The sequence below is a fragment of the Prionailurus viverrinus genome, chromosome B2 (assembly GCF_022837055.1).
Source record: "Prionailurus viverrinus isolate Anna chromosome B2, UM_Priviv_1.0, whole genome shotgun sequence".
In the NCBI taxonomy this organism is placed as follows: Eukaryota; Metazoa; Chordata; class Mammalia; order Carnivora; family Felidae; genus Prionailurus; species Prionailurus viverrinus.
Genome location: NC_062565.1, coordinates 22,899,067 through 22,924,321, shown reverse-complemented (window position 1 = coordinate 22,924,321; position 25,255 = coordinate 22,899,067). Strand labels below are relative to the sequence as shown.

Below are 25,255 nucleotides of genomic sequence, written 5' to 3'. Positions count from 1 at the left end.
CGCTCCTTATCAGGGAAATACAAATCAAAACCACACTCAGGTATCACCTCACGCCAGTCAGAGTGGCCAAAATGAACAAATCAGGAGACTATAGATGCTGGAGAGGATGTGGAGAAACGGGAACCCTCTTGCACTGTTGGTGGGAATGCAAATTGGTGCAGCCGCTCTGGAAAGCAGTGTGGAGGTTCCTCAGAAAATTAAAAATAGACCTACCCTATGACCCAGCAATAGCACTGCTAGGAATTTATCCAAGGGATACAGGAGCACTGATGCATAGGGCCACTTGTACCCCAATGTTCATAGCAGCACTCTCAACAATAGCCAAATTATGGAAAGAGCCTAAATGTCCATCAACTGATGAATGGATAAAGAAATTGTGGTTTATATACACAATGGAATATTACATGGCAATGAGAAAAAATGAAATATGGCCTTTTGTAGCAACGTGGATGGAACTGGAGAGTGTGATGCTAAGTGAAATAAGCCATACAGAGAAAGACAGATACCATATGGTCTCACTCTTATGTGGATCCTGAGAAACTTAACAGGAACCCATGGGGGAGGGGAAGGAAAAAAAAAAAAAAAGAGGTTAGAAAGGGAGAGAGCCAAAGCATAAGAGACTGTTAAAAACTGAGAACAAACTGAGGGTTGATGGGGGGTGGGAGGGAGGAGAGGGTGGGTGATGGGTATTGAGGAGGGAACCTTTTGGGATGAGCACTGGGTGTTGTATGGAAACCAATTTGTCAATAAATTTCAGAAAAAAAAATAAAAATAAAAATAAAAAAAAAAAATAAAAAAAAAAATAAAAAAAAAAGAAACTTACTAAGAGAGTAGATCTTAAAATTTCTCATCATTAAAACAAGAATTTGTAACTGTGTGCGATGATAAATGTTAACAAAAGTTATTTTGGTTATCATTTCACAGTGTATACATACCTGAAGTCATAATGTTGTCTACGAATCATATAATGTTCTGCGTCATTTTTATCTCATTAAGTAAATAAAAATAAAAAGGCTAATCTTCATCTTTTGGAGTGGACACAGAGCAGGGCTGTCACCCTGTGGGCCCTTTTTTCATGTATTTTGTTAGTTACGCCAGAGTTCCTCTGCCAGACCCAGCTCCAGTTTCCTTCTCCAGTTGAATAACTTGGCATTGTTAGCACAGTGTATTTTTTTAATGTATGATTGTGAGTAAATGTTTCTTTTTTATTATCCAGCTAGATCCTGTAATAGGATTTTTACTTTTAATGGATTATAAAAGGTATCTTTTGGAACCTGGGGCTTTTACAGTTCTGGTCAGTTATTTATTTGGGGGGAGGTAATAACACCTTATACCTGGATATGCATTTTGACTAAGAGCACCTCATTCTTTTTTTCTCTGTACCATTACTAATGAAATATTTTCTTCCATTTCATCTTACTAGTTCAGCTCTCCTCCTTTTTTCTGATTAATGTATCCTTGGAGTAGTTCTTATTCCTAGGGAAAAATGCTTTATTTTTATCCGTAGGAATACTTGACACTCCTTGCTGATTTTTTGTGTAATTATTTTGGGGACAGTAACTGTATTTACATAATATTATATATATGTACTATTATATACATATTATGTAATATTATATGCATTATATATATTATAAGTTATTTGTGCTCTTATAATACTATATGTGTAATATTACATACATTATATATAAGTTATTTGTGCCTTTATTTGTGTATTAAATTAAAAGGCACATGGTATCATTATGTATAATTTTTAATTTTGATCACTTGGTAAATATGGCATCTATTAGATTTCTGCAGAATAAAGTAATTATCCTTCCCTTTGCAATTAATAAGTTTGTTGTGGGAGAATACTTTGAAGCTATATATAAATATCCTCTTTTTCAATATATTTATCCCCACTAACTTTAGAATTCATTGAGAATTATTGCCTGAAATGATTACTACTTTGGTGTTTGCCAAATGGTCATTTTTTTTAATCCATCATTTCTTCTAAAGTTATTGTTTAGAATTTTATTATTAGAAAGGCCAGCCTTTACCTTCTTTCATATGTATTTATTCACCTATTTATATCAGTATGATTTTGTGGATATTTATTTATTTTGTGGGTTATAGTTCCTTACTAGAATGATTTATTTGGCTTTTCAGTTGACCCCAATTTGACCACTGGGAGCCCCTTCAAACAGTCTCCTATTTCTTTTCACACGTTTTCATCCTTCCTTGGCTCCACATTGTATCTCAGGTTCATGGTGTGTTCTCCCTGCCTCAGCCCTGGAATCATTCATTTCTTTAGGTGCCCTGCTTTTTCATTAAAAAATGGTGTTTAGAAACCCAGGCTTGAGTGCCATTATTGCTAGTGGAAGGTCATTGTTTCTAGGTCCCCTCAATGGACAATACATACATGTAAGTGTATGTACATGTACTTTTTGTTTTGTTTTTTCCCTGAGAGAGACCTTGAGCAGGGGAGGGGTAGAGGGAAAGGGAGAGAGAGGGAGAATCCCCAGCAGGCTCCGTGCCTAGTGAGGTGCTTGATGAGGGGCACGGGGCTTGATTTCATGGCTGTGGGATTATGACCTGAACTGAAATCAAGAGTTGGACACTTAACTGAGCCACCCAGGTGCCCCTACATGCGCTTTTATTTAATTTTCTTTTTTTATCTGTATATGTGTAAAAAAATATGAATTTCATATTGATACCTCCAATTCCAGTCATTATCACATGAGTCTTTCTAGTCTTCCTCCTCCTCATTTTTTTTTTTGACAGTTAATTAATTAATTGCCTGGTTCTCCTTACCCACAATGTATTTGCTTACTTGATCAGTTCTAGAATGAACATCAGATAGTTTCAGAAACGTTGGCACATACAATATTTGCTGTAATAATTTTGTGTCTAACAAAATAGTTAAAATATAATTTTTCACATTTACTTTGGTTGGTTCTTTTCTACCCTCTTCAGTGTGGCAGTGTCCTTTAGTAAGAATAGAATTAGTGCTGTTATTATTTCAGTTTGAGTTCTCACCACATCTGGGTGGGTTTTAATTATTATTTTAAATTTTTTGAGTAGACAAAATATTGTCGTGATTCTAAATGTCAGAACTATACAAAAAAATTTACTTAAGAAAGTCTTACTTCTGTCTCATCCCCCGACTCCTACTACCTCCTTCTCTTGACTCCATTTCCACTCACTGTTTCTTCCTAGTCTGCAGTGTGTTACCACCTCCTTTCCTTTATGAAATTCATCTCTTTAGTTTTCAATTCATCTTTTCGATGCTGTTTGCTCAGTTTTATTTTATACAAATGAACAGATTTGTGTATTTTTTTTTATTTTCCTTTTTTTTTACATGAAAAGCCACAAAATCGATTTTTTTTTTAATTTTTTTTTTCAACGTTTTATTTTTATTTTTGGGACAGAGAGAGACAGAGCATGAATGGGGGAGGGGCAGAGAGAGAGGGAGACACAGAATGGGAAACAGGCTCCAGGCTCTGAGCCATCAGCCCAGAGCCCGACACGGGGCTCGAACTCCCGGACCGCGAGATCGTGACCTGGCTGAAGTCGGAGGCTTAACCGACTGCGCCACCCAGGCGCCCCACAAAATCGATTTTTTTAAACTAGCATATGATAAATGCTTTTTTGGTCCTTTGCTTTTTCACTTAACAGTGTATCTTGGTAATCATTGTGTATTAGTTCAGAGATTTTCATTCTTTGTTGTATCTGCAAAGTACTCCATTATATGGATAGACCATAGTTTATTTAACTTTTTTCTTATGTATCGACATTTCTTTGTTTCCAGTGCTCTGTAGTTACAAATAATGTTACAACAAAAACAATGAACATAAGTATTGGTTCCGGAGGTTTATCTTCAGGGTAAATAGAAGTAGAATGATTGGGTCAGGAGGTGAACACGAATGCAATTTTTGTTAGATATTTCCAAATTTGCCTTCAAATGGGTTCTTCCAGTTTCTGTTTCTATCAACAGTCTGTGTGAATACAAGTTTTCCCAAGCCTCACGAGAAGAATATGTTTTGCTTTTTCATTTCCACCGGTGTTATAGATTAGAAATAATATGTCAGTGTTTTAATTGGCATTTGTCTTTTGAATAGGTTTCATATGTTAAGGGTCATTTTTGTTCCTTTTTTTTCCTTTCCTTTTCTTTTTTTTTTAGTGAATTGTATATTCCTGTATTTTTCCCATTTTTCTAGTGATGTTTTAGCCCTTTGCCAACGTCTAAAAAGTTTCTTATGTATTTGGATATTGTCCCTTTGTCCCATTGTTGCCTGAAAGATTTTTTTCCTTTTCTTTTTTTCAGTTTCCATGTAGAAGGGCCTGTGTGTTCTCTTCGTTTTTTGGTAATGACTTTTAGCTTATAGTATTGTAGTCAGAATGGAGCTTATTATTTCTTATAATGGGACATACTTCTTATTTCTTCTTTATGGAGAGTACTTATGTGTTGCCGAGTCTTTAAGAAGAAAATGTATTTTATATTGTCAGGGGAGATATATGTATATGGCTATCAACTTTCCTTTATTAGTTATTTGTTTAGCTCTTCTATCTTCTTAAGTTGATTTTGTTTACTTGATTTTATCATAAGAATGGTATATTAAATTCTTATATTATTAGTGTTTCTAAGTGTCCTTTTCATCTCCTATGGATTTTAGTTTTTTTCCCTTTCTTCCTCTCCTCCCCGCTCCCCCCCCTCCCCGCCAGCTGCTTAGAGTTTATTTTCCATGTGGTGCAGCGCACATGATTATAGTGTGTCAGGAAGGCTTGTGTGTGTCTTGGATAGTAAAGAGTGGGGTTCTCTCAACTTCCTTTTAAATGTTTTGCTGTTTTGATATGAAAGAACCCAATTGCTTCTGCTTGCTGCATCCTGCCTGGTCTACAGGGAGGGTAATGGTGGGACCCTGATGAGCCTAGCACCTCCTGAAGACTGGTGGTGACCACTCAGGATCGGGGTCTGGTGTGCCTTTGCCAGGCTGACCACTAGGCTGCTTGCTCATAATAGCTTCCAGAGCCATGTCAAAGATGATCATGCTGCTGGAGGCCCGGGGAGATTCCAAAGATTCTAGGGACTCCCAACACAGTAGCCATGAACTGGAAAATGGACTTCTTCTATGGATTTTTTCTGAATAAGTGTGATTTCTGTCTTATTTGATTTGTAAACATTGGTTAGTACTGTGTATTCATAATGACTTGCAAACTTGATAATTAATATGTCTTTTCCATGTTTAGTGGGTTTTTTTTTTTTTTTTGGTTGAATTTTACCTTTTCTAATTTCGTAATTACTGTGCTTAATTTTTTGTTTCTGCCTGTTATACTCTACTTTGTTCCTTTATTTTTAACATTATTTAAGGTGTGTTTCTTGTAAACAGCATGTAGTTAGTTGGGTCCTACTTTGTGATCATATTTAATGTTTTTGTTCTTTTTTTCTTTTAAGAGGTGAATCAAATCCATTCACATGTATTGATAATGCCTGATATGTTTGGTCTCAACTCCACAATTGTATTTTGTAGTTATGGTTATTTTATATTCAGCTTATTTCTTTGTCCACCAGATATATTTTGTTTTATTGTGTTTTTCCTTTTGAATTAATTTTTTGCCTTTTAGAAAGATTCATATTTTTGTTTTAATAGTAACTTTTATTTTTACATCTTTTTAAATGTTCTTATTTCACTGTTTTCTTATTTAACTTACTAGTTTGTTTTAAAGTGTTCTTTAACTATTACTTATCATGTATACAGTAACCAATGTGTATATGTTCCACTTGCCACTTCTACTCCCTCTCCTTCCATTTCTTGTTCTGTTATTTCTACTTTTGTTTAGTGTCAAATCAACAATTTTATATATTAATGTGTTATTCATCATTAATGTGGTAGTTTTTCTTTTTTAGTTGAATATTTCCCAATTATGCTGTGCTTGAATAAAGTTTATTCTTTGCTGAATTCTTCAAAATACTCATTAATGTGAAATCCCCTGTGTTCTTGTATGTTTACAACTTTTTCTGTAGACCTGATGCTCAAAGGCCAGTGTTGCTGGATATAAAATTCTTGGTCCATACTTGAAAATTTTTTTTTTTTATTATTGAGTTGTCTGAAAATGTGGCTGCATTGTTGCCCTGTTTTGTATGTTGTTTTCAAGAGTCTGATTTGAGTCTAATTGCTTTGCCCTTCTAACTTATTTGGTCATTTTGCCTGGAGACCTAAGAGATTTTTCCTCTTTATCTTTGAAGTCTGGTAGAGTTTCTCCCAGGATATGTCTTGTGTTTTGTCCTCCTAGGTGCATTTTCTCAGATGCTTATTTTATCTGGTGCCCATTAGTCCTGTTCCAGTGTTTTGTTTCTCCTCTTTTAGGGACTTCCAATTATACATATGTTATTCCTTCTTTGCATGGCTTCTATTTCCACCACTTTCTCTCAGACTTTTCTTTCTTCACCTCATTGTTCTTATCTTGGTTGTCTTCCTGCTTTTATTTAATGCCCCTTTTTAAATCCTCATTGAGGCTGTTACCTCCTGCATACTTTGCAATTTAGACTTCCATTCTGAGATAGTTTTCTTCTATTTCCTTCCTGAGTTCAGTCAACTCTCTTTTCATTTCTTCCTGCTTTTCATACAGTTTTGTTCTTAATTTTTGAGTTTCTGACTCAAGCAATTATTTGTACTCCAAATGCTTGGTTTAGTGTATTAAATTTGCTTTTCAAGTAGTATGTTACCTTCTTTTTCTTCTGCTTCTGCTTCTTGACTTTTTTTTTGGGAGGGGGGAAAGGATTAGATTTTCATCTATTGATCTGTTTTGAATGGTTTTCTCATTTTCTGGGGTAGGGGGTAGTAATAATTCTCTGTAGCTTTATTTTATTTTCTTCTGTTACTTTTTGTGGGTTTTGGTTGTTTAGAGGAAATTATAGTTGTCTGGTGCCCTCTTCTGTTAGTGTGGTGAAGTGTAGTCTTTAGTGTAATTTTTTGTTTTGGGTTTTTTGTTTGTTTTTTGGTAAGGTGGGTTGGGAATAGTTTTATAAATCCTCTTAAGTTTTTAGATTTGCTTTATTTTATGGAGTCCTAAGTTTTCTCTTTTGCCTCTTTTACTCTTCCCCCCTCAGTTGTCAAAGGATGTCTTTCATTGTTTTCACCTTTTTCTCTTCCATTGTAACCATGCCTTTGGAAGAGTGTCACTTTGACCTGGGCTTGCTTTTCAGTCCTTTTCTTGTGGTCCCTAGTCACATCCCCTAGAATAGTCATAGCAGTTTCACACTTAAGGTCACTTCCTCTTTCTGGTGGCTATTTTAGGTCAAACTTAGTACCTCACTACTTCCCCTGTTCTCTCTTTCCCTCAATTTTTCTCCCCCTTACCTTTTTAACTTACAATCATTTTGAAAGTTGGGCATTGTCTGTTTTGTGATGAAAGCATGGTGTTTAATAGTTTTATTTGTTCTTTTTGTTGTTCTAAGTTACTGTTAAAGTGTTGAAAGACATAGACTTTGGCAGCTACACTGTCTTCAGCTCTCATAGGACTAATTTGAGTTATAGGATAGTAGAATCTTTTTCTGAGATTTTCATTTGATTTTGCTGGCACTTAGAGGAGTTACTAGTCTGTAATTGCCTTAGTCCATTTTCACAGCCTGAGGTTCTCTGTCTTGCCCAGGTAAATGTGAGGCTTGACTATAAGTTTGACAAGAACTGGTTTACTATTGTATTCATCCTTATCATGAGGGAAGTGCTTTAGGGCTGTTTATTTGATAACCCAACTTGGTCAGATACTGTGGGCTTTTCACGTTAACCTTACTTGTCATGGTAAGCTGTCATGACCAATGTTCACCTTTTCAGTTGATACTTGGAGATGCAGATATTCTCAGTGTTTCTCTCTGGCTTATGCTGGGTTTTGTTTTCTGGTTTTGTGCTTTCTTGTAGAATTTTAAGTAATTCCTCTCTATTGTGTTACTTCTATACTTTTAAGAATTTTTGTATGTTTTAGTAGAAATATGAGGAGGTTTGGTTCTAATTATTCACCCCAATGTTACTAGAAACAGCAGTTGACTCAGTTTTTTAAATTAAAACATTAAAAAAATTATTTCATGGGACATTAGGTGGAAAGAATAATAGATTCATTTGCTCAGTTCTCCATCTTTAGTCCTCTCCTAACAGGTGAAGATCTATTTTGTTAAAGATGGGGACACTTTATTTTGTGGTAAAGCAGCTTATGACTAATAATAGCTGTGATTAATAATGATGATTGTCTCGTATGGTTTGCCTCCCTTCTTCTCTGTAACTTTATTTTTTTCCTTGGGTCCTGAGAACAAACTGAGGGTTGATAGGGAGTGGGGGAGAGGGGAAAGTGGGTGATGGGCATTGAGGAGGGCTTTTGTTGGGATGAGCACTGGGTGTTGTATGGAAACCAATTTGTCAATAAATTATAATAAAAAATAATGATGATTGTGATGATAATCACATTTTTTTTAGGCATCGCAATGTGCCAGGTACTCTATGCTTTTCATGTATTATTTTAATTATCACAAAGTATCTTAATTTAGTATTATTATTTCTACCTCATAAATCATTACCCAAGATTTCTTTACCATAACACTTGCTTGTGTTTACCTGGATAGTAAATGGCAAAATTATGTCCTGGGTTTTGGTGATAACAAGGTTAAGCAAAGCCCGGCATACTTCCTGACTTCATGAGCATTACAGAATTTAATTTTTGGATTATACTTTCTTACCTAGTCTCAGGTCACACTGTAAGGACACTGTAGGATGTAGGGATATAATTTTAGAGTCCGAAAACCTGATTCAGTGGTATTTGTATTAGCACTGCGGATAATGTCTGTTTTGAGGAAATGACTATAAATTAAGCCAAACTGAAATGAAGAGATGAGAAAAGATCATAACAGTGTTTTTTAATTCCCTAAAGACTCTCCATAACATGTGGCATAGTGCTTTGTTCAGAGTTGGTACCAAATGAATGTTAATTCCAGTATGTTGATTGGCTAGAAGACTTAATGGATTTTATTCTCATATTATGTTTTTTTCATGTAGACTGACCAGGATACTGTTTGTTTGTTTGTTTGTTTGTTTGTTTATTTATTTATTTATTTATTTATTTTACTTTATTTATCTTATTCCTCTTGATTTGCAGTTATTTACTGGCATAAAGGATGGAGAAAGCCTGCACCTCTTTGAACAGAGTTCTCGTTCTGCCTATAAACAGGAGACACATACCATGGAGGCCACAAAGCTCGTTGAATTTGACCTTAAGCAAACGCTTACCAGGCTTGTGACACATCTTTTTGGAGATGGTAGGTACTCATCTGCCTTTGTCTTCTGGGAGCTTAAATATTTAACAATTACCATCTTTCTGAAATCATTAAGGCTAGTTGTATTGGGGTGCCTGGCCAGCTTCATCTGTAGAGCATGTGAGTCTTAATTTAAGGGTCATAAGTTTAAGACCCACGTTGGACATGGAGTCTGCTTTAAAAAAAAAAAAAAAAAAGGCTAGTTGTGTTTAGATTTTTTGGTCTAAGTTGTGGCTTAGTGGTTCTGGTCCTCAGTGAAGTAGAATTTACAGATTTGCTGGTTCATTTCACTTGTGGAGCCAGAGGACATGAAAATGGAATTAGCTTGAGAAGGAAAAATGATTACAACCTTTGATAAGAATGAGAATGGATTAAGATCAGTGCAGAGGAAGTGTATAGGTTGATTAGTGTTATTCTTTTAGCATACTATCATTAGGTCAGACTTGGATGATGGGGCAAGATTCTCAACCATGTGAGTGGGCCCAGTGGAAAATTTTGTATGTTGACATACAGATTACTACTATCAATAGCAAACAGGTTCACAGTGAATTTCCTGGAGGAAGAACAGTCTTTTTAAGACCTGGATTCTCACTTCAGTCCTTGTTCTCCATTATATCTCCAGGATAACGTTTTGTCTGTGATGCCCCCAGTCCCTTTCACTATTTCTAACTTACTTGAGATATTATTTTGCTTATTTTTAGAAAGATGTAAAAAGAAGGTTAGGGGAATTTAAAAATTTTTGACCTGTATTTGAAAAGATGTTTAGAAGACAGAAGCCTAGCATGGTTAGGATTCTGTTTTATTCTCCTACTTTCTTTTTTTTAATTTATTTTTATTTTTTATTTTTTAAAATTTACATCCAAATTAGTTAGCATATAGTGAAACAATGATTTCAGGAGTACATTCCTTAATGCCCCTTACCCATTTAGCCCATCCCCCCTCCCATAACCCTTTCAGCAACCCTCAGTTTGTTCTCCATATTTATGAGTCTCTTCTGTTTTGTGCCCCTCCCTGTTTTTATATTATTTTTGTTTCCCTTCCCTTATGTTCATCTGTTTTGTCTCTTAAAGGCCTCATAGGGGTGAAATCATATGATTTTTGTCTTTCTCTGGCTGACTAATTTCACTTAGCATAATACCCTCCAGGTTTATCCACATAGTTGCAAATGGCAAGATTTCATTCTTTTTGATTGCCGAGTAATACTCCATTGTATATATACCACATTTTCTTTATCCATCCATTCATCCATTGATGGACATTTGGACTCTTTCCATACTTTGGCTATTGTTGATAGTGCTGCTATAACCATGGGGGTGCATGTGTCCCTTTAAACAGCACACCTGTATCCTGTGAATAAATGCCTAGTAGTGCAATTGCTGGGTTGTAGGGTTGTTCTATTTTTAGTTTTTTGAGGAACCTCCATACTGTTTTCCAGAGTGGCTGCACCAGCTTGTATTGCCACCAACAATGCAAAAATGATCCTCTTTCTCCACATCCTCGCTAACATCTGTTGTTGCCTGAGTTGTTAATGTTAGTCATTCTGACAGGTGTGAGGTGGTATCTCATTGTGGTTTTGATTTGTATTTCCCTCATGATGAGTGACGTTGAGTATTTTTTCATGTGTCGGTTGGCCATCCGGATGTCTTCCTTGGAGAAGTGTCTATTCATGTCTTTTGCCCATTTCTTCACTGGATTATTTGATTTTTGGGTGTTTAGTTTGATAAGTTCTTTATAGATTTTGGCTACTCACCGTTTATCTGATATGTCATTTGCAAATATCTTCTCCCATTCTGTTGGTTGCCTTTTAGTTTTGCTGATTGTTTCCTTTGCTGTGCGGAAGCTTTTTATTTTGATGAGGTCCCAGTAGTTCATTTTTGCTTTTGTTTCTCTTGCCTCTGGAAACGTGTTGAGTAAGAAGTTGCTGCGGGCAAGATCAAAGAGGTTTTTGCCTGCTTTCTCCTCGAGGATTTTGATGGCTTCCTGTCTTACATTGAGGTCTTTCATCCATTTTGAGGTTATTTTTGTGTATGGTGTAAGAAAGTGGTCCAGGTTCATTCTTCTGCATGTCGCTGTCCAGTTTTCCCAGCACCACTTGCTGAAGAGACTATCTTTATTCCATTGGATATTCTTTCCTGCTTTGTCAAAGATTAGTTGGCCATATGTTTGTGGGTCCATTTCTAGGTTCTCTATTCTGTTCCATTGATCTGAGTGTTCTTGTGCCAGTACCATACTGTCTTGATGATTATAGCTTTGTAGTATAGCTTGAAGTCTGGGATTGTGATGCCTTCTGCTTTGGTTTTCTTTTTCCAGATTTCTTTGGCTATTTGGGGTCTTTTCTGATTCCATACAAATTTTAGGATTATTTGTTCTAGCTCTGTGAAGAATGCTGGTATAACTTTGATGGGGATTGCACTGAATATGTAGATTGCTTTGGGTAGTATTGACATTTTAACAATATTTGTTCTTTCTATCCAGGAGCATGGAATCTTTTTCCATTTTTTTGTGTCTTCTTCAATTTCTTTCATAAGCTTTCTATAGTTTTCAGTGTATAGATTTTTCACCTCTTTGGTTAGGTTTATTCCTAGGTGTTTTATGGTTTTTTGTGCAACTGTAAATGGGATCGATTCCTTGATTTCTCTTTCTGTTGCTTCATTCTTGGTGAATAAGAATGCAATGGATTTCTATGCATTGATTTTCTATCCTGCAACTTTGCTGAATTCATGAATCAGTTCTAGGAGTTTTTTGGTGGAATCTTTTGGGTTTTCCATATAGAGTATCATGTCATCTGTGAAGAGTGAAAGTTTGACTTCCTCCTGGCCAGTTTGGATGCCTTTTATTTCTTTGTGTTGTCTGATTCCAGAGGCTAAGACTTCCAACACTATGTTGAATAACAGTGGCGAGAGTGGACATCCCTGTCTTGTTCCTGACCTTAGGGGGCTCAGTTTTTTCCCACTGAGGATGATATTAGCGTTATTCTCCTACTATTCCTACAAAATTTTAAGGAACAGCTTTATTGAGTTATAATTGATATAAAATAAACTGTACATGTTTAAAGTATACAGGCTAAGTTGACATACAGTAAAGTAAACATATTTACACACTCTCATCAATTTTGACGTATATATATACTCATGAAACCACCATCACAGTCGAGGTAATGAACATGTTCATCACTCCCAAATTTTCCTTCTGTACCTTGGTAATCTCTCCTTCTTGCCCTTCCTTACATTTCCTCACCCTAGGTAATCATTTTTCTACTTTCTGTCACTATTGATTAATTTATACCTTCTAGATTTTTATAAATGGAATGCTATGATGTGTACCCTGTTTTTTTCCCCCTCTTTTTGGCCTAGCTTATTTCAGTTACCATAATTATTTTAAGATCATCCATGGTGGAGTGTATATTAATAGTTCATTTTTTTTTTATGTAGCAGTATTCCATTCAATAGTTTATTTATTCATCCACCCATTGATTGAGATTTGGATCATTTCCAGTGTTTTGCCATTATAGGTAAAGCTCTATGCAAAAGCTTTGTATATTCATGTACAAGTCTTTGTAAGGATGTATGCTTTTATTTTGCTTTGGTAAAAGCAGTGGAATGGCTACACCATGTGGTAGTTGTCTTCTAACTTTCTAGGAAGCCACTAAACTATTCTCTGATGTGGTTGTACCATTTTATATTCCTTCCAATAGTGTATGAATCTTCCAGTTGCTCTGTGTCTTCAGTGATAGTTGATGTGGTCAATCGTTTTAATTTTAGACATTATAATAAGAGTACAGTGGCATGTCAAGTAAGCATTCAGCATATATAAGGAGGTCCTCCAAATAAATAAGCAAAAGTCAACCTAAGGGAGAAATGGGTGAACATTTCGTGAAGGTGACAAATGGTGTAGCTAGAATGACAAATGAACACATGAAAAGATGTTCACCCTTATTAGTACCAAGGAAAAGCAAATGAAAGCCACCAGTTGTTTATTGTCATTTTTCATGTGTAAAACCTAAAAGTCTAACATTTGTAAGTGTTTGCAATGACATAGAAAAACAGATTGTAGTACAAAGTGCACGCCTTATGTGGGAGTCTTAGTTACCATTCCCCCAGCTGGAACTTGAGTGCTCCCTTACGACTTTTAATTGACCTCTATGTTTTTGCACCTCCAGATTTCCCTACCTATGTGCGAGTTCAAATTATATTTATAGAGATTCTTGTTATAATTCATTAAGCCTCTGCTGCCCTATTTTAGCAAGGTTTGTTGAGAATATCTCAACTGCTGGGTGCCTAGTTCATGTAATATTTAAGAAACCACTAAATAATCCTATATATTCTTCATATATATATGTATTTTTAAAAAGAGAACATCAACTTCATGCTAATGTCTTTTTCTAGGAGGTGAAGAATCTTATAGGGAGGAGGTACAAACCAGGCTTCCAAGTGTGTTCATAATGTTTCATTAAAATTAAAAAGATACGAAGTTAAATATGACAAAATGTTTTGATTTCATAAAACTGAATGGTAGGTACATGGATATTTGCTATTTTCTATTTCTGTTGCTTGCTATGCAATATTTTGTATTTAAATAAAATAATGTAGTAGTGAAACAAGTTTCAGAGTGAGATTGTTTCTAGGAAAATCCTATTATGGCCAGCTTCTCTTTACTTCCATGATAAAATAAAGGACTTGTGACATTTTTAGCAGTAATATTATCTATTTAACACTGGAACGCAGGAGAGATGGACTGTGTTGTTTAGGCCATTTTCAAGGCAAGTTAGGGTAGAAGGGATTGTAGTATTTGAGGGAGATCATAATCCTTCTCTAGTCGCTTTACAAAAAGGTTCATGATCATCTGACTTTTCCCATTGTCAAACTATGGAAAGAATCGTTTTTAGAACCCTCTTTATTTGTGCCTTGTGACACATTTATCTCATCAAAGGATTTGCTGTTGGTGAGGTTCAGAAACTGCCTCCTGGTTAGATAACTGAGTGGTTCTAAACAGGCAGGTAGCCTCCTTTCTTAAATGCCAGTATTTGTGTTTCTCCTACTTTGTTACTTTTTATTCTCGTCTTCCCCCCTCACCTTGTTTAGGCCTCCCAGCCCCTTCACCCTTCAACTGGATAATTCTAATTTATCCTCTAGTGTCTACTCATGTGGCCTCCGACCAGGAAGCTTTCTGGTGCACAGGCTGAGTCCCGAAGCAGACACTCTTCTGTGTGCTCATCTAAACTCTCTTTGGGGCTGGGTTTTTATTTTTCTGAGCAGGGTGGACTCTTGGATTTCCAGCACATTTCAGGCATCACAGTTCTAAATAAGTCAGACATAATCTCTGCTTTCATGGAGCCATGAATCTTGAATGCAAAGTGTCATGACAGCACATAGGAGAGGGACCTCCCCTGAGATTGAGCATGTGCTCCAGGAGAGCTTCCTGGTTGGAGGACATCAGGGCTGACTCTAGTCATTGAGAGTAAGCAGATAGTGGTTATGGCCCTAAGGTATGAAAAATGCACAAGAAAGGAAGAAAAATGGTTAACCGAGAAATCTCATGTCCACTGAGAAATGGTAGTGTGCAGAAAAATTAAACTTAAGTTCTCTTTCATCCACTTTAAAATCTTAAACAGGTCATTTAGTGCTTTAGGCCCCAGTCTTCTAATTCTTAAAAGCCAACATAATAATACTTGTTTCCCATGAGAATAAAATAAAATAACATATGTGAAAGGTGCCTTGTAAGAAGAAAATGTTAAATAAATGTGTAAATATGAAAAATAATGAAGGACTAAGGAAAGGGAGAAAAATTAAAACAAGGCAGTAAAAACAGGGATTTTTATGAGGAAATATTATACAATCAATAAAAGGAAAAAAATGTTCTAGACCCTCTGTAGATTATAAAACCTTCCCAGGGACCTTGGAACTTTGCATCCAGTGCCGGATTTCCTTTATGTTTTTATTTTTAATATTTGTATTTGAATGGCACTCAAAATTGTGCTTTGAGGCGGGGGCGCCTGGGTGGCACAGTCGGTTTAGCGTCCGACTTCAGCCAGGTCACGATCTCGCGGTCCGTGAGTTCGAGCCCCGCGTCAGGCTCTGGGCTGATGGCTCAGAGCCTGGAGCCTGTTTCCGATTCTGTGTCTCCCTCTCTCTCTGGCCCTCCCCCGTTCATGCTCTGTCTCTCTCTGTCCCAAAAATAAATAAAAACGTTGAAAAAAAATTAAAAAAAAAATTGTGCTTTGAGGCAAAAGTTTCCAGGTAGCAATTTTACTCATAAAAAAACCACTTCTGAAGTGTATGACTTTTCTGAATATTAAAATAAGAATATTAACTTTTGAAACAGCAGTGAAGTTGTGACTTCTCTATTTCAGGCAAACATTTTCTTTATTTTTAAAAACCTATTGGCTTGACTTTTAGGTTTTAGATTTCATTACAGATCAGAGGTACTGTTTTATAAATCTTCAAATTTACTTTTTGTTTTAAGACTGAGTTCGCAGAATTGTGGAATGGCATTGAAGTAAAAAATCCACCTGCTTTGAGAATATATGTTGTTCAGTGCACTAAAGTCTATCTGATAAAAGCCTTTTATTTTTTCTTTCCTTCCAGCTATGAGATCATTTTTAACCCCATTCACCCAGTAGCCAAATACCCTGAAAATCCTTAAAGATGCATCTTACCTAGCCCTGGTGTATCTTTGCCATGCGTATTGCCAAGGGAGCCGTCTCTGGGAGTGAGCTTGTCCCCAGGTGTGTTTGTATGAGTATAACATCTGCTAAGATTCTTCTCAGGGTAGATGTTAAGCAGGGTGGGAAGGTGAGCCAAATCCAGACCCATTTTATGAACTACAAAGGCGAGGGGGTATGTATAAGAGAAAACAGGTGCTGTGTGCTCTCCTGGTGTTCACACTGAATCTTAACTACTCCCTCAAGACTCTTGGCTGTTTCTTCTGCACTCTGAACAGAAGTGCCATGTTATTACACTGGGCATTTCAGAGGGTCATTTAATTTTTTGGGGGGAGGTCTGCTAGTTTCTGAAAAATACCTTGGTAAACCATACAGGTACAAACAACCTGGGTGTCATTTAGATTACTAATAGTTTTAATTATGATAAGTGACAGTGATAGAGATAATAATTAACAGTGTCAAATGCTGCACAAGGATCTTTTTGTTTTGACCCACATCTATGATTATAATCTCTGTTCTTTTTAGACAAGGGAACCTAGACACAGAGAAATGCAGTACCATGAAGTTCACATAGTTGGAAATGTTTTGAGCCTGGGTTTTAGCCTAATCAGCCTGACTTCCAAGCCCATGTTAGAGGTAGGCTCTTGTGAAAAGATAATATTTCTGAGACTGTGAATATTTCTGAGCCTTACTCTGGCTCTTATTGCTAGCTCAGGGTAGAGCCCTATTTGCCATATCACACTCAGTTCCATTATAGACACCAAAGATCATTTAAAAACTTCAAATTCCATCTTTCTTTAATTAGTTAATGAGTATTTACTACCTTGGTGCCCCTCAGAATTATTTAGTGACTTTTTATGTTTGTGCTTATGGTCTAAGCTTGCGTTCCCCCTTTTTTGATGTTGTTATTAATATCATATTCCTTTGTTCCTGAAAAGCAAAATTAAAACTTAGAACATACTATTTCCTTGTGGCAATTTGTTGTTATTACAGCTGCTTCAGTTCAGGTTTTTTTCCCCCTGCCTCTCCAAAGCAGTTTATTATTTTCTGTTAACATTTCAATTGTGCCAGCATCCTAAGGCTAAGAGAGGTTTCCAGTTTAGAATTAGAAAGGAATAAAATAACCCTTTAGATTATTTTCATGCTTGTGGCATTTGGTGTCATTTTAAACATTTCTAAATTGTTTCTCCAATATTTTGTATCCTATTTGGCCAATCATTTCTTTCAGAGCAGCTAAGGTGGGGGTTTAGGATAACTAACGTTTTAGTTTCACCCTCTGTTCCATAGGATTTACAGGCCTTCTTTGGTACAGTCTTGCTAAACATTGGATTTTCCCTTTAGAAACCATTGGACTGTAGCACAAGTTAGATGAACTAGTCTGAAGAAGAAACAGATTGTGTCCTTTGCTGTTGACTATATATGTTGCCGTGGGCAAGTAATTTCTCTTATCTTTTGTTTAAGATAAAAAAGACCTGTGATGGTCATTGAGATACATGTCTTAGGATCCCCTCCAAGGATCCTCCTGATGAGAGTGCAGATGGCCTCCAGCTGTCAGCTCCTTTGGTGACTGCCTCAGCTTATAGGCAGACTCGTTGCCCCAGAAGATGCCTTTCCCAGGGCTGCCCACATCCAAAGACTGGTTGTGGCAGAAATAAAAAGGCCCAGCATTTTGACCCACTACCCCACTATCCCACTATAGGGCAGTCTTGATGGGCTAAGCACCAGAGCTATGTAAGGCTTTGTTGGGCCTGATTGCAGCTCATTGACTTCTTCTGTTCCAACCTGTTGCCACCTTCTTCTTCCATAGGTATTGATACCCCCAAAATAACCTGCTTGTCAACCCAATGTACATGTTGTCCCATCCAACCAAAATATCCTAGGGCTCTGTATCGTGTATGTTGACTTAGTCAAGAGTGAAGTCACTTGTAATGGTAATGAGGATCCCATATCTTTCATATCTTTTCACATTTTTCTCTATCCATGAATCCCTGTTAATATAACTGAAGTGAAAGCGATTGAGAATAGTAATTAGGTTTATAGTGGTTAGTTCTACTTTGTTCCTAAAATTGAATCAAATTAAAAAATTAAAAAAAATTAATGTTTATTTATTCTTGAGAGAGAGAGAGAGAGAGAGAGAGAGAGAGAGAGAGAGAGAGAGAGCACGCATGGGGGAGGGGCAGAGAGAGAGGGAGACACAGAATCCAAAGCGGGCTCTAGGCTCTGAGCTGTCAGCACAGAGCCCAATGTGGGGTGCGAAATCAAAGGCTGTGAGATCATGACCTTTTTCACTGAGCATATTATTTTGAAATACTTCCATGTTTCAGCATGTATTAAGGCTTCATTCTTTTTTACTGCTGAATTGTGTTATATTGTACAGACAGCTCACAATATGTTTATCCATCTAGGTGGATGGACATTTGGGTTGTTTCTAGGTTTTGGCTGTTACAAATAAAGCTGCTATAAATATTTGTGTTTAGCTCTTTGTTCTTCTTCTTTTTTAAAATGTTTATTTATTTATTTTGAGTGGGAGAGGGGCAGAGAAAGAGAGGGAGAGAGAGAATCCCAAGCAGACTCCACGCTGTTAGCAAAGAGCCCAGTGCGGGGCTCAATCTCATGATGTGAGATCATGACCCATGCTGAAATTAATAGTTGGCTGTTTAACTGACTGAGCCACCCAGGTTTAGGTCTTTGTATGGGCATATATTTTTATTTCTCCTGTGTAAATATGTAGGAATGGAATGGATGAATAGGAGGTGTACATTTAACTCTAGAAGAGACTGCCAAACTGTTTTTCAAAGTGGTTGAACCATTTTTTATTTCTGTTAGTAGTATATGATAGAAGTTGCTCCCCATCTTTGGCAATACTAGGTATGGTCAGTCATTTTAATTTTAGCCATTCTAATAGGTATATAGTCATACCTGATTGTGATTTTAATTTGCATTTTCTTAATGACTACTGGTGCTGAGCATCATGTGTTTATTTGTTATCCATTTATGTATTCTTGGGTGAAGTTTCCAAACCTTTTTCCCATTAAAATTTTTTAAATTGATTTTCAAAGCTTCTTTATGTATTCTGCAGACAAGTCTTATATCAGATATGTGATTTGAAGATACCCGCCCCCCCCCCATTCTGTGCTTGTCTTTTCATTCTGTTAACAGTGACCCTCAAAGAGCAGAGGTTCTTAATTTTAATGAAATTTAATTATTTTTTTTTCTTTTATGGAATATGTTTTTCAAGTAGTTTCTGAGAAATCTTAACTAACCCAAGGTCATAAAGATTTTTCTACTCTGTTTTCTTCTAGAAGTTTTATACTTTTTGGTTTTATTTTTAGGCTTGTCATTATTTTGAAAAATTTTACATATGGTATGAGCTATGGATTATATATTTTTTGCATATGGATATCCAGCACCATTTGTTGAAGTAACCATGCCTTCCTACCTTTGTCTAAAATCAATTGACTGTATATGTTTGGATCTATTTCTGGATTCTATATTCTGTTCCATTCATCTGTGATTGTCTGTCTTGATTCAATGTTACACTTTTTTCATTATAGTAGCTTCATCACAAGCCTTGAATTTAACCTTCCAACTTTGTTCTTCTTGTTCAAAGTTGTTTTTTCTTTAATTTTTAATGTTATTTATTTATTTTTGAGAGACAGAGTGCAAGCAGAGGAGGGGCAGAGAGAGAGGGATGCAGAATCTGAAGCAGTCCCCAGGCTTTGAGCTGTCAGCACAGAGCCTGTTGTGGGGTTCGAACTCATGAACTGCAAGATCATGCCCTGAGCTGAAGTTGGACACTTAACTGAATGAATCACTCAGGCACCCCTCAAAGTTGTTTTAATGAGATTATTTGCATCAATGTGATTATCTGTGTGGTTGAGTTTAAATGATCATTTTGCTATTTGTTTTCTATTTGTCACATTTGTTCTTGGTTCTTTATTTTTTTCAGCTTTGCTTTCTTTGGATTAATTGTAGAGTTTTTACTATTTCATTTTATCTGTTTTGTTTGACTTAGTAGCTATAACTTTTTGTGTTATTCTAGCAATTACTTTATGGTTGATAATATATACCTTTAAGTTTGCATAGTCTATCTTCAAGTGATATTATACTACTCATGTATAGTATAAAACCCTTGCAACAGTAGACTTTCATTTCTCCCTTTCTGGACTTTGTGCTATTGTTGTTAATGTATTTTACTTATATCGGTGTTATCAACTGCTAAATACATTGTGGTTATTTTTGTTTAAACAGTTGATTAGCTTTTAAGGATATTTAAAGAAAAAAAGAAAAAAAAAGTCTTATATTAACCCAACTAGTTACAGTGTGCATTGCTCCTTCTCTAGTTTCTATCTGGTATCATTTTCCTTCAGCTTGAAGGACTGTCATTAATATATTTCATAGTCTCGATCTGCTAGCAGTGAATTCCTTCAGCTTTTGTCTGTTTGAAAAAGTGTCTACCTTGTCTTTGTTTTTGAGACATTGTCATTGAGTAAAGGATTCTAGATTGACAGTTTTTTTGTTTTAGTTCTTTAAAAATATTGTTTCTCTCTCTTATGTGTGTTTCTTGTAAGAGATCTGCTATGATTTTTGCTTTTGCCTTTGTTCTTCTATATATAATGTGTCTTCTCTTTGTTTTTGAAATTTTTTTTCAAAATTTTTTTCTTTGTCATTAGATTTAAGCAATGTGGTTATGATTTGCATAGCTGTAGTTTTCTTTAAATTTTTTTGTGCCTGAGTTGGTTGAGCTGGGATTGATGGGTTTATATTTTTCGTCCACTTTGAGAAATGTTGGTAAATTTTATTCTTCATATTTTCTCTATGACTTTCTTCCTTTGTGGACTCCAATAACATCTATATTTGGCCACTTTAAACTTTTTCAGAATTCATTGGTGTTCTTTTCACTTTTCTATTTTGTTCCTTTTTTTCTCCTTCTGTGTTTCCTTTTGGATACTTTCCATTGCTTTATCTTCAAGTACACCAATTATTTTTTTCTGCAATATCTAATCTGCTGTGAATTCCAGCCAGTGTTCCTTTCTTATTCACCCCATTCATTTGTTTCAGTGAGTGCCTTCTTTTGTATTTTCTTTGTCTCTACTTAACATTTTCAGGCTTTCCTGGAACTTATTGAATATATTGAATACTACTATCATACATTAATATTTTTTTTCTGCTACTTCTATAGTCTGTGTCATTTGTTGATGAATTGCTATTTATTTTTTCCTACTGTTTTCTTCTTTTTTGCATAATAATTTTCTAGAAAATGCCAGGCATTGTTAATTTTACCTTGTAATGCTTTCAGTATTTTTGTATTCCTCATAGTATTCCTGAAGTTTGTTCTGAGATTACTTACAAATACCTTAATCCTTTTTGTTCTTCCTGTTAAATCTTGTTACACAGGGTCCAGGTTATTTTTTTTCCCCACAACCAACATAAGACCCTTCTTAGTACTGTAACTGATAACCCATTGATTATTGTTTTCCACTTGGCTGTTGGGAATTGGCAGTATTCTTGGTACTTGTGAGTTCCCAGCATTATTCCCTCTAATGTTTTTGTGTTATTTGTTCCCTGGCCTTGTGTAGATTTAAGTACTGATAATATTCAATTTAATACTAAAATTGTGGGGTTTTTTTCAGATCTTTAGAGTTCTTCTCTCCACTCTGTTCAATGAATTCTACTTAACCCTGACTTGTACAGATTCCCACTCTGTCTCCTTAGCTTGGGAAGTCTTCTGGGCTCTTTCTGTGTTCTTCTCTCCAAGGACAGTATTAGGGCTCCCCTCTCACTGATCAGTGTCCTTGGTTACCTGATGTCCAATGTTTTACGTGGCATTGTTTTTTATTTGTTTTTAGTTTTTCATGTGGAAAGGTAAAACTGATTTATCATTATTCCACCTTGTCCAGACATGGAGATCATTCTTTTTCATTTGACACTTTGACTTCTCCTTTTAGATATATATATTCTTTGACTTATGATGGGTTTACATCCTGATAAGCTCATTGTTAGTTGAAAATATCCTAAGTAGAATATGCATTGAATTCACCTACCCTGCCAAACATCATAGCGTAGCCTCACCTACTTTAAATGTGTTCAGAACACTTACATTAGCCTACAGTTGGGCAAAATCAGCTAGCACAAAGCCTATCTGATAAAAAAAAAAATCTTGAGTATCTCACGTAATTTGTTGAATACTGTACTGAAGGCGAAACACTGAACGGTGTACGGGTACAGAATGGTTGGAAGTGTATGGGCTGTTACCCTTGTGATCACATGGCTGACTGGGAGCTGCGGCTTGTTGCTGCCACTGCCCAGTAGCACCAGAGCCTGGGAAAAGATCGAACTTCAAAATTCAAAGTACAGTGTCTAGTGAACGCATGTCATTTTCAGTCTGTCGTAAAGTCAAAAAATCATAAGTCAAGGACTGTCTGTACTTTCTTCTCCATTTTTTCTTTTACACCTCGCTGTCTTCATCTTTCTTTTTTTAATTTTTTTTTTATTCCTCACTCATCACTTAATCTGTTTTTCTTTGGCTTCTTTTCTGTTGCTGCTTACTGTTTGTGACAGAAATTCTTTGAAATCAGGACTGGTGTTTTGCTTCTCAAAGCAAAATTTGATAGGGAGATAGATAAAATCTTACAGTTGCATTGTTTAGATCTGGTTTACAAAAAGATTGCCTTATGATTTTTTTTAGAACAAATCTGTAAATTGTGCTTTATTGTATTCCTTGGGATATCTGAAACATACTTGTTTTAATTTTTTTTAATGTTTATTTATTTTTAAGAGAGAGACAGAGAGACAGAGCTTGAGCAGGAGAGGGGCAGGGAGAGAAGGAGACACAGAACCTGAAGCAGTCTCCAGGTTCTGAGCTGTCAGCATAGAGGCCAACACAGGGCTTGAACTAAAAATAGAACTACCCTACGACCCAGCAATTGCACTACTAGGCATTTATCCACGGGATACAGGTGTGCTGTTTCGAAGGGACACCTGCACCCCCATGTTTATAGCAGCACTATCAACAATAGCCAAAGTATGGAAAGAGCCCAAATGTCCATCAATGGATGAATGGATAAAGAAAATGTGGTATATATATACCATGGAGTATTACTCAGCAATCAAAAAGAATGAAATCTTGCCATTTGCAACTATGTGGATAGACCTGGAGGGTATTATGCTAAGTGAAATTAGTCAGTCAGAGAAAGACAAAAATCATATGACTTCACTCCTATGAGGCCTTTACGAGACAAAACAGATGAACATAAGGGAAGGGAAACAAAAATAATATAAAAACAGGGAGGGGGACAAAACAGAAGAGACTCATAAATATGGAGAACAAACAGAGGGTTACTGGAGGGGTTATGGGAGGGGGGATGGGCTAATGGGTAAGGGGCATTAAGGAATGTACTCCTGAAAATCATTGTTTCACTATATGCTAACTAATTTGGATGTAAATTTTAAAAATTAAAAAATAAAAATAAAAATAAGATTTTAGGTTGCTTTAGAAAATTAATTTCATCTGGAGTGAATTCTTGTTTGATGGTTGGTTTTGTTAGCCGGCTTACTTAGCATTAGATTTATTCATGTACTTTGGAATTTTGGTTTACAGGTTCATATTCAGTGGAGCATTTTTGTTTTCCTTTTTTTCCTTTTCTCTCTTTTCCTCCCTCCTGTTCTTTCCTGCTTTGCTTGGTTCTCCCCTATGTGTCTTTGCAGTTGGTTCCACCTAGCTGTCTAGGCTTAAAATCCAGAACAGATTCATAGGGATCTGTTCGATTTACTGTCCAGCTCTGATTTAAGGGATATGGAAGCTCCAAGGCCTATGGCTAGGATCTCTCAGGCTACAGCTGTTTAGAGCTCTTGCCCCAGGCTGGATTTGGTGAGTTTTTGTCACCCTTCTTTTAAGAGCTTGGAGCGTATTCCATTCTTGCAACTGACTTTAAGCTTTTAGCTTCCCTCAGATCCTGAACCAGTAGTACATCATCCTGCTGACGGCAAGTCTTGGCACCTCTTCCTGAGTATGGACCCTGAGTCCAGAAGCACTGTGCTTTCTCCTCTCTCACTGTGTTCCATTTCTGTTCTGTTTCTAGCCTATGGAGGTATTTCGCTTATCTTTGAATGTAGACTATACCTTTTTGGTTTTCTCTTTGTTATCGTACCTGTCATAATGTGTTAGAAAAACAAGGAGTCTCTGATGTCATCTTGGTCTTATAAAGCCACTTTGCGTGGAAAGCCAAGTTAGTGTAGTTTTTCATTATCTGTTCCAGTGGAGGGCAGCATAGGGCTTTATTGTCTGGCACCTGGTTTTGAATTCTGATCTTGACATTTACTGTGTAAACTGAGATAAGATATGTAAGCTGTTGTAACCACAGTTCCTTCATCTATAAGATGTGGACAGTAGGAGTCATTGAGCAGTGTTTGTATCAGTGCAAAGATTAAAGAGGGCATGCAAAGTGTTCAGCACAGCGCCACATTAAATGAATAGCAAATGTTGATTACATTAAGAATGCAACTTGGAAAATTTTTTTTTCATGTTTTTATAAGAAGATGAAAGATATTTTATATTATGGTCTGAATTTCAATGACATTCAATTCAAAAATCACTCATTTGGTATTTAGGTTCTTTACATACTTTTTCTTACTGAATTGTTACCAGAACTCTGTGAGGTAAGTATTCTTATTTTAAACAAAATTGAGGCAGTGAGAGGGTAAGGAACTTGCTAAATGGTGGAGCTGGGATTTGATCCTAGATCTATGATTGCTCTTTCCATACATTATGACTGGCCTACCTACGTCTTCTTTGATCAGATTTGTTGGGGTGGAGTGTTAGGCTTCTGTCTATAAGGTTTGTGTGCCATCCTGTGGGAATGGTTGGCAAGGAAGATTGAGGACCAGCCTGTTGCTGTGGCTCACCCCAGGCCAGGTTGTTGTTACACTGTCTCCTTTGCTCCCTACATAGCCCAAGAGCAGTCAGTTATCCTAGTGACTCTGACCTCATGGCCAGGTTTGGAATGAGGTGCCGTTAATTTGTGCTGTACTCCATTTCTCACCCCATTGTGAGGTAGAGAGATGATAGTATCATTTTAAGATCCAAGCCCTAATCAAAAGGATTCCTGTGTATAGCAGTTTATGGCAAGAGCCTGAAACAACACTTACCACCCCCGTCTTTCCACCAGGCAGAAGACTGTGATAAACAGAAGACTGTGATAATAGATATGTGATCAGTTACACTATCACCGTTGGTGATATTTTCTTTTTCCCCTATTACTTTGTATACGTCTTAGTAGAGGGCATCATTGTGGCTGAAATAGTGCTGATAGCTT

The 25,255-nt window shown here is 36.4% G+C and overlaps 1 protein-coding gene across 16 annotated transcripts in view; it reads left to right on the top strand.

The window, feature by feature from the left end:
* FARS2 (phenylalanyl-tRNA synthetase 2, mitochondrial) overlaps positions 1 to 25,255 on the top strand; it is a 537,420-nt gene that overhangs the window by 172,870 nt on the left and 339,295 nt on the right. For all 16 annotated transcript variants that reach the window (XM_047858223.1, XM_047858237.1, XM_047858233.1 and 13 more), the window contains one exon: positions 9,124 to 9,283. In XM_047858223.1, coding sequence (XP_047714179.1) covers positions 9,124 to 9,283 — 160 coding nt within the window. The remainder of the gene's footprint in view (positions 1 to 9,123; positions 9,284 to 25,255) is intronic.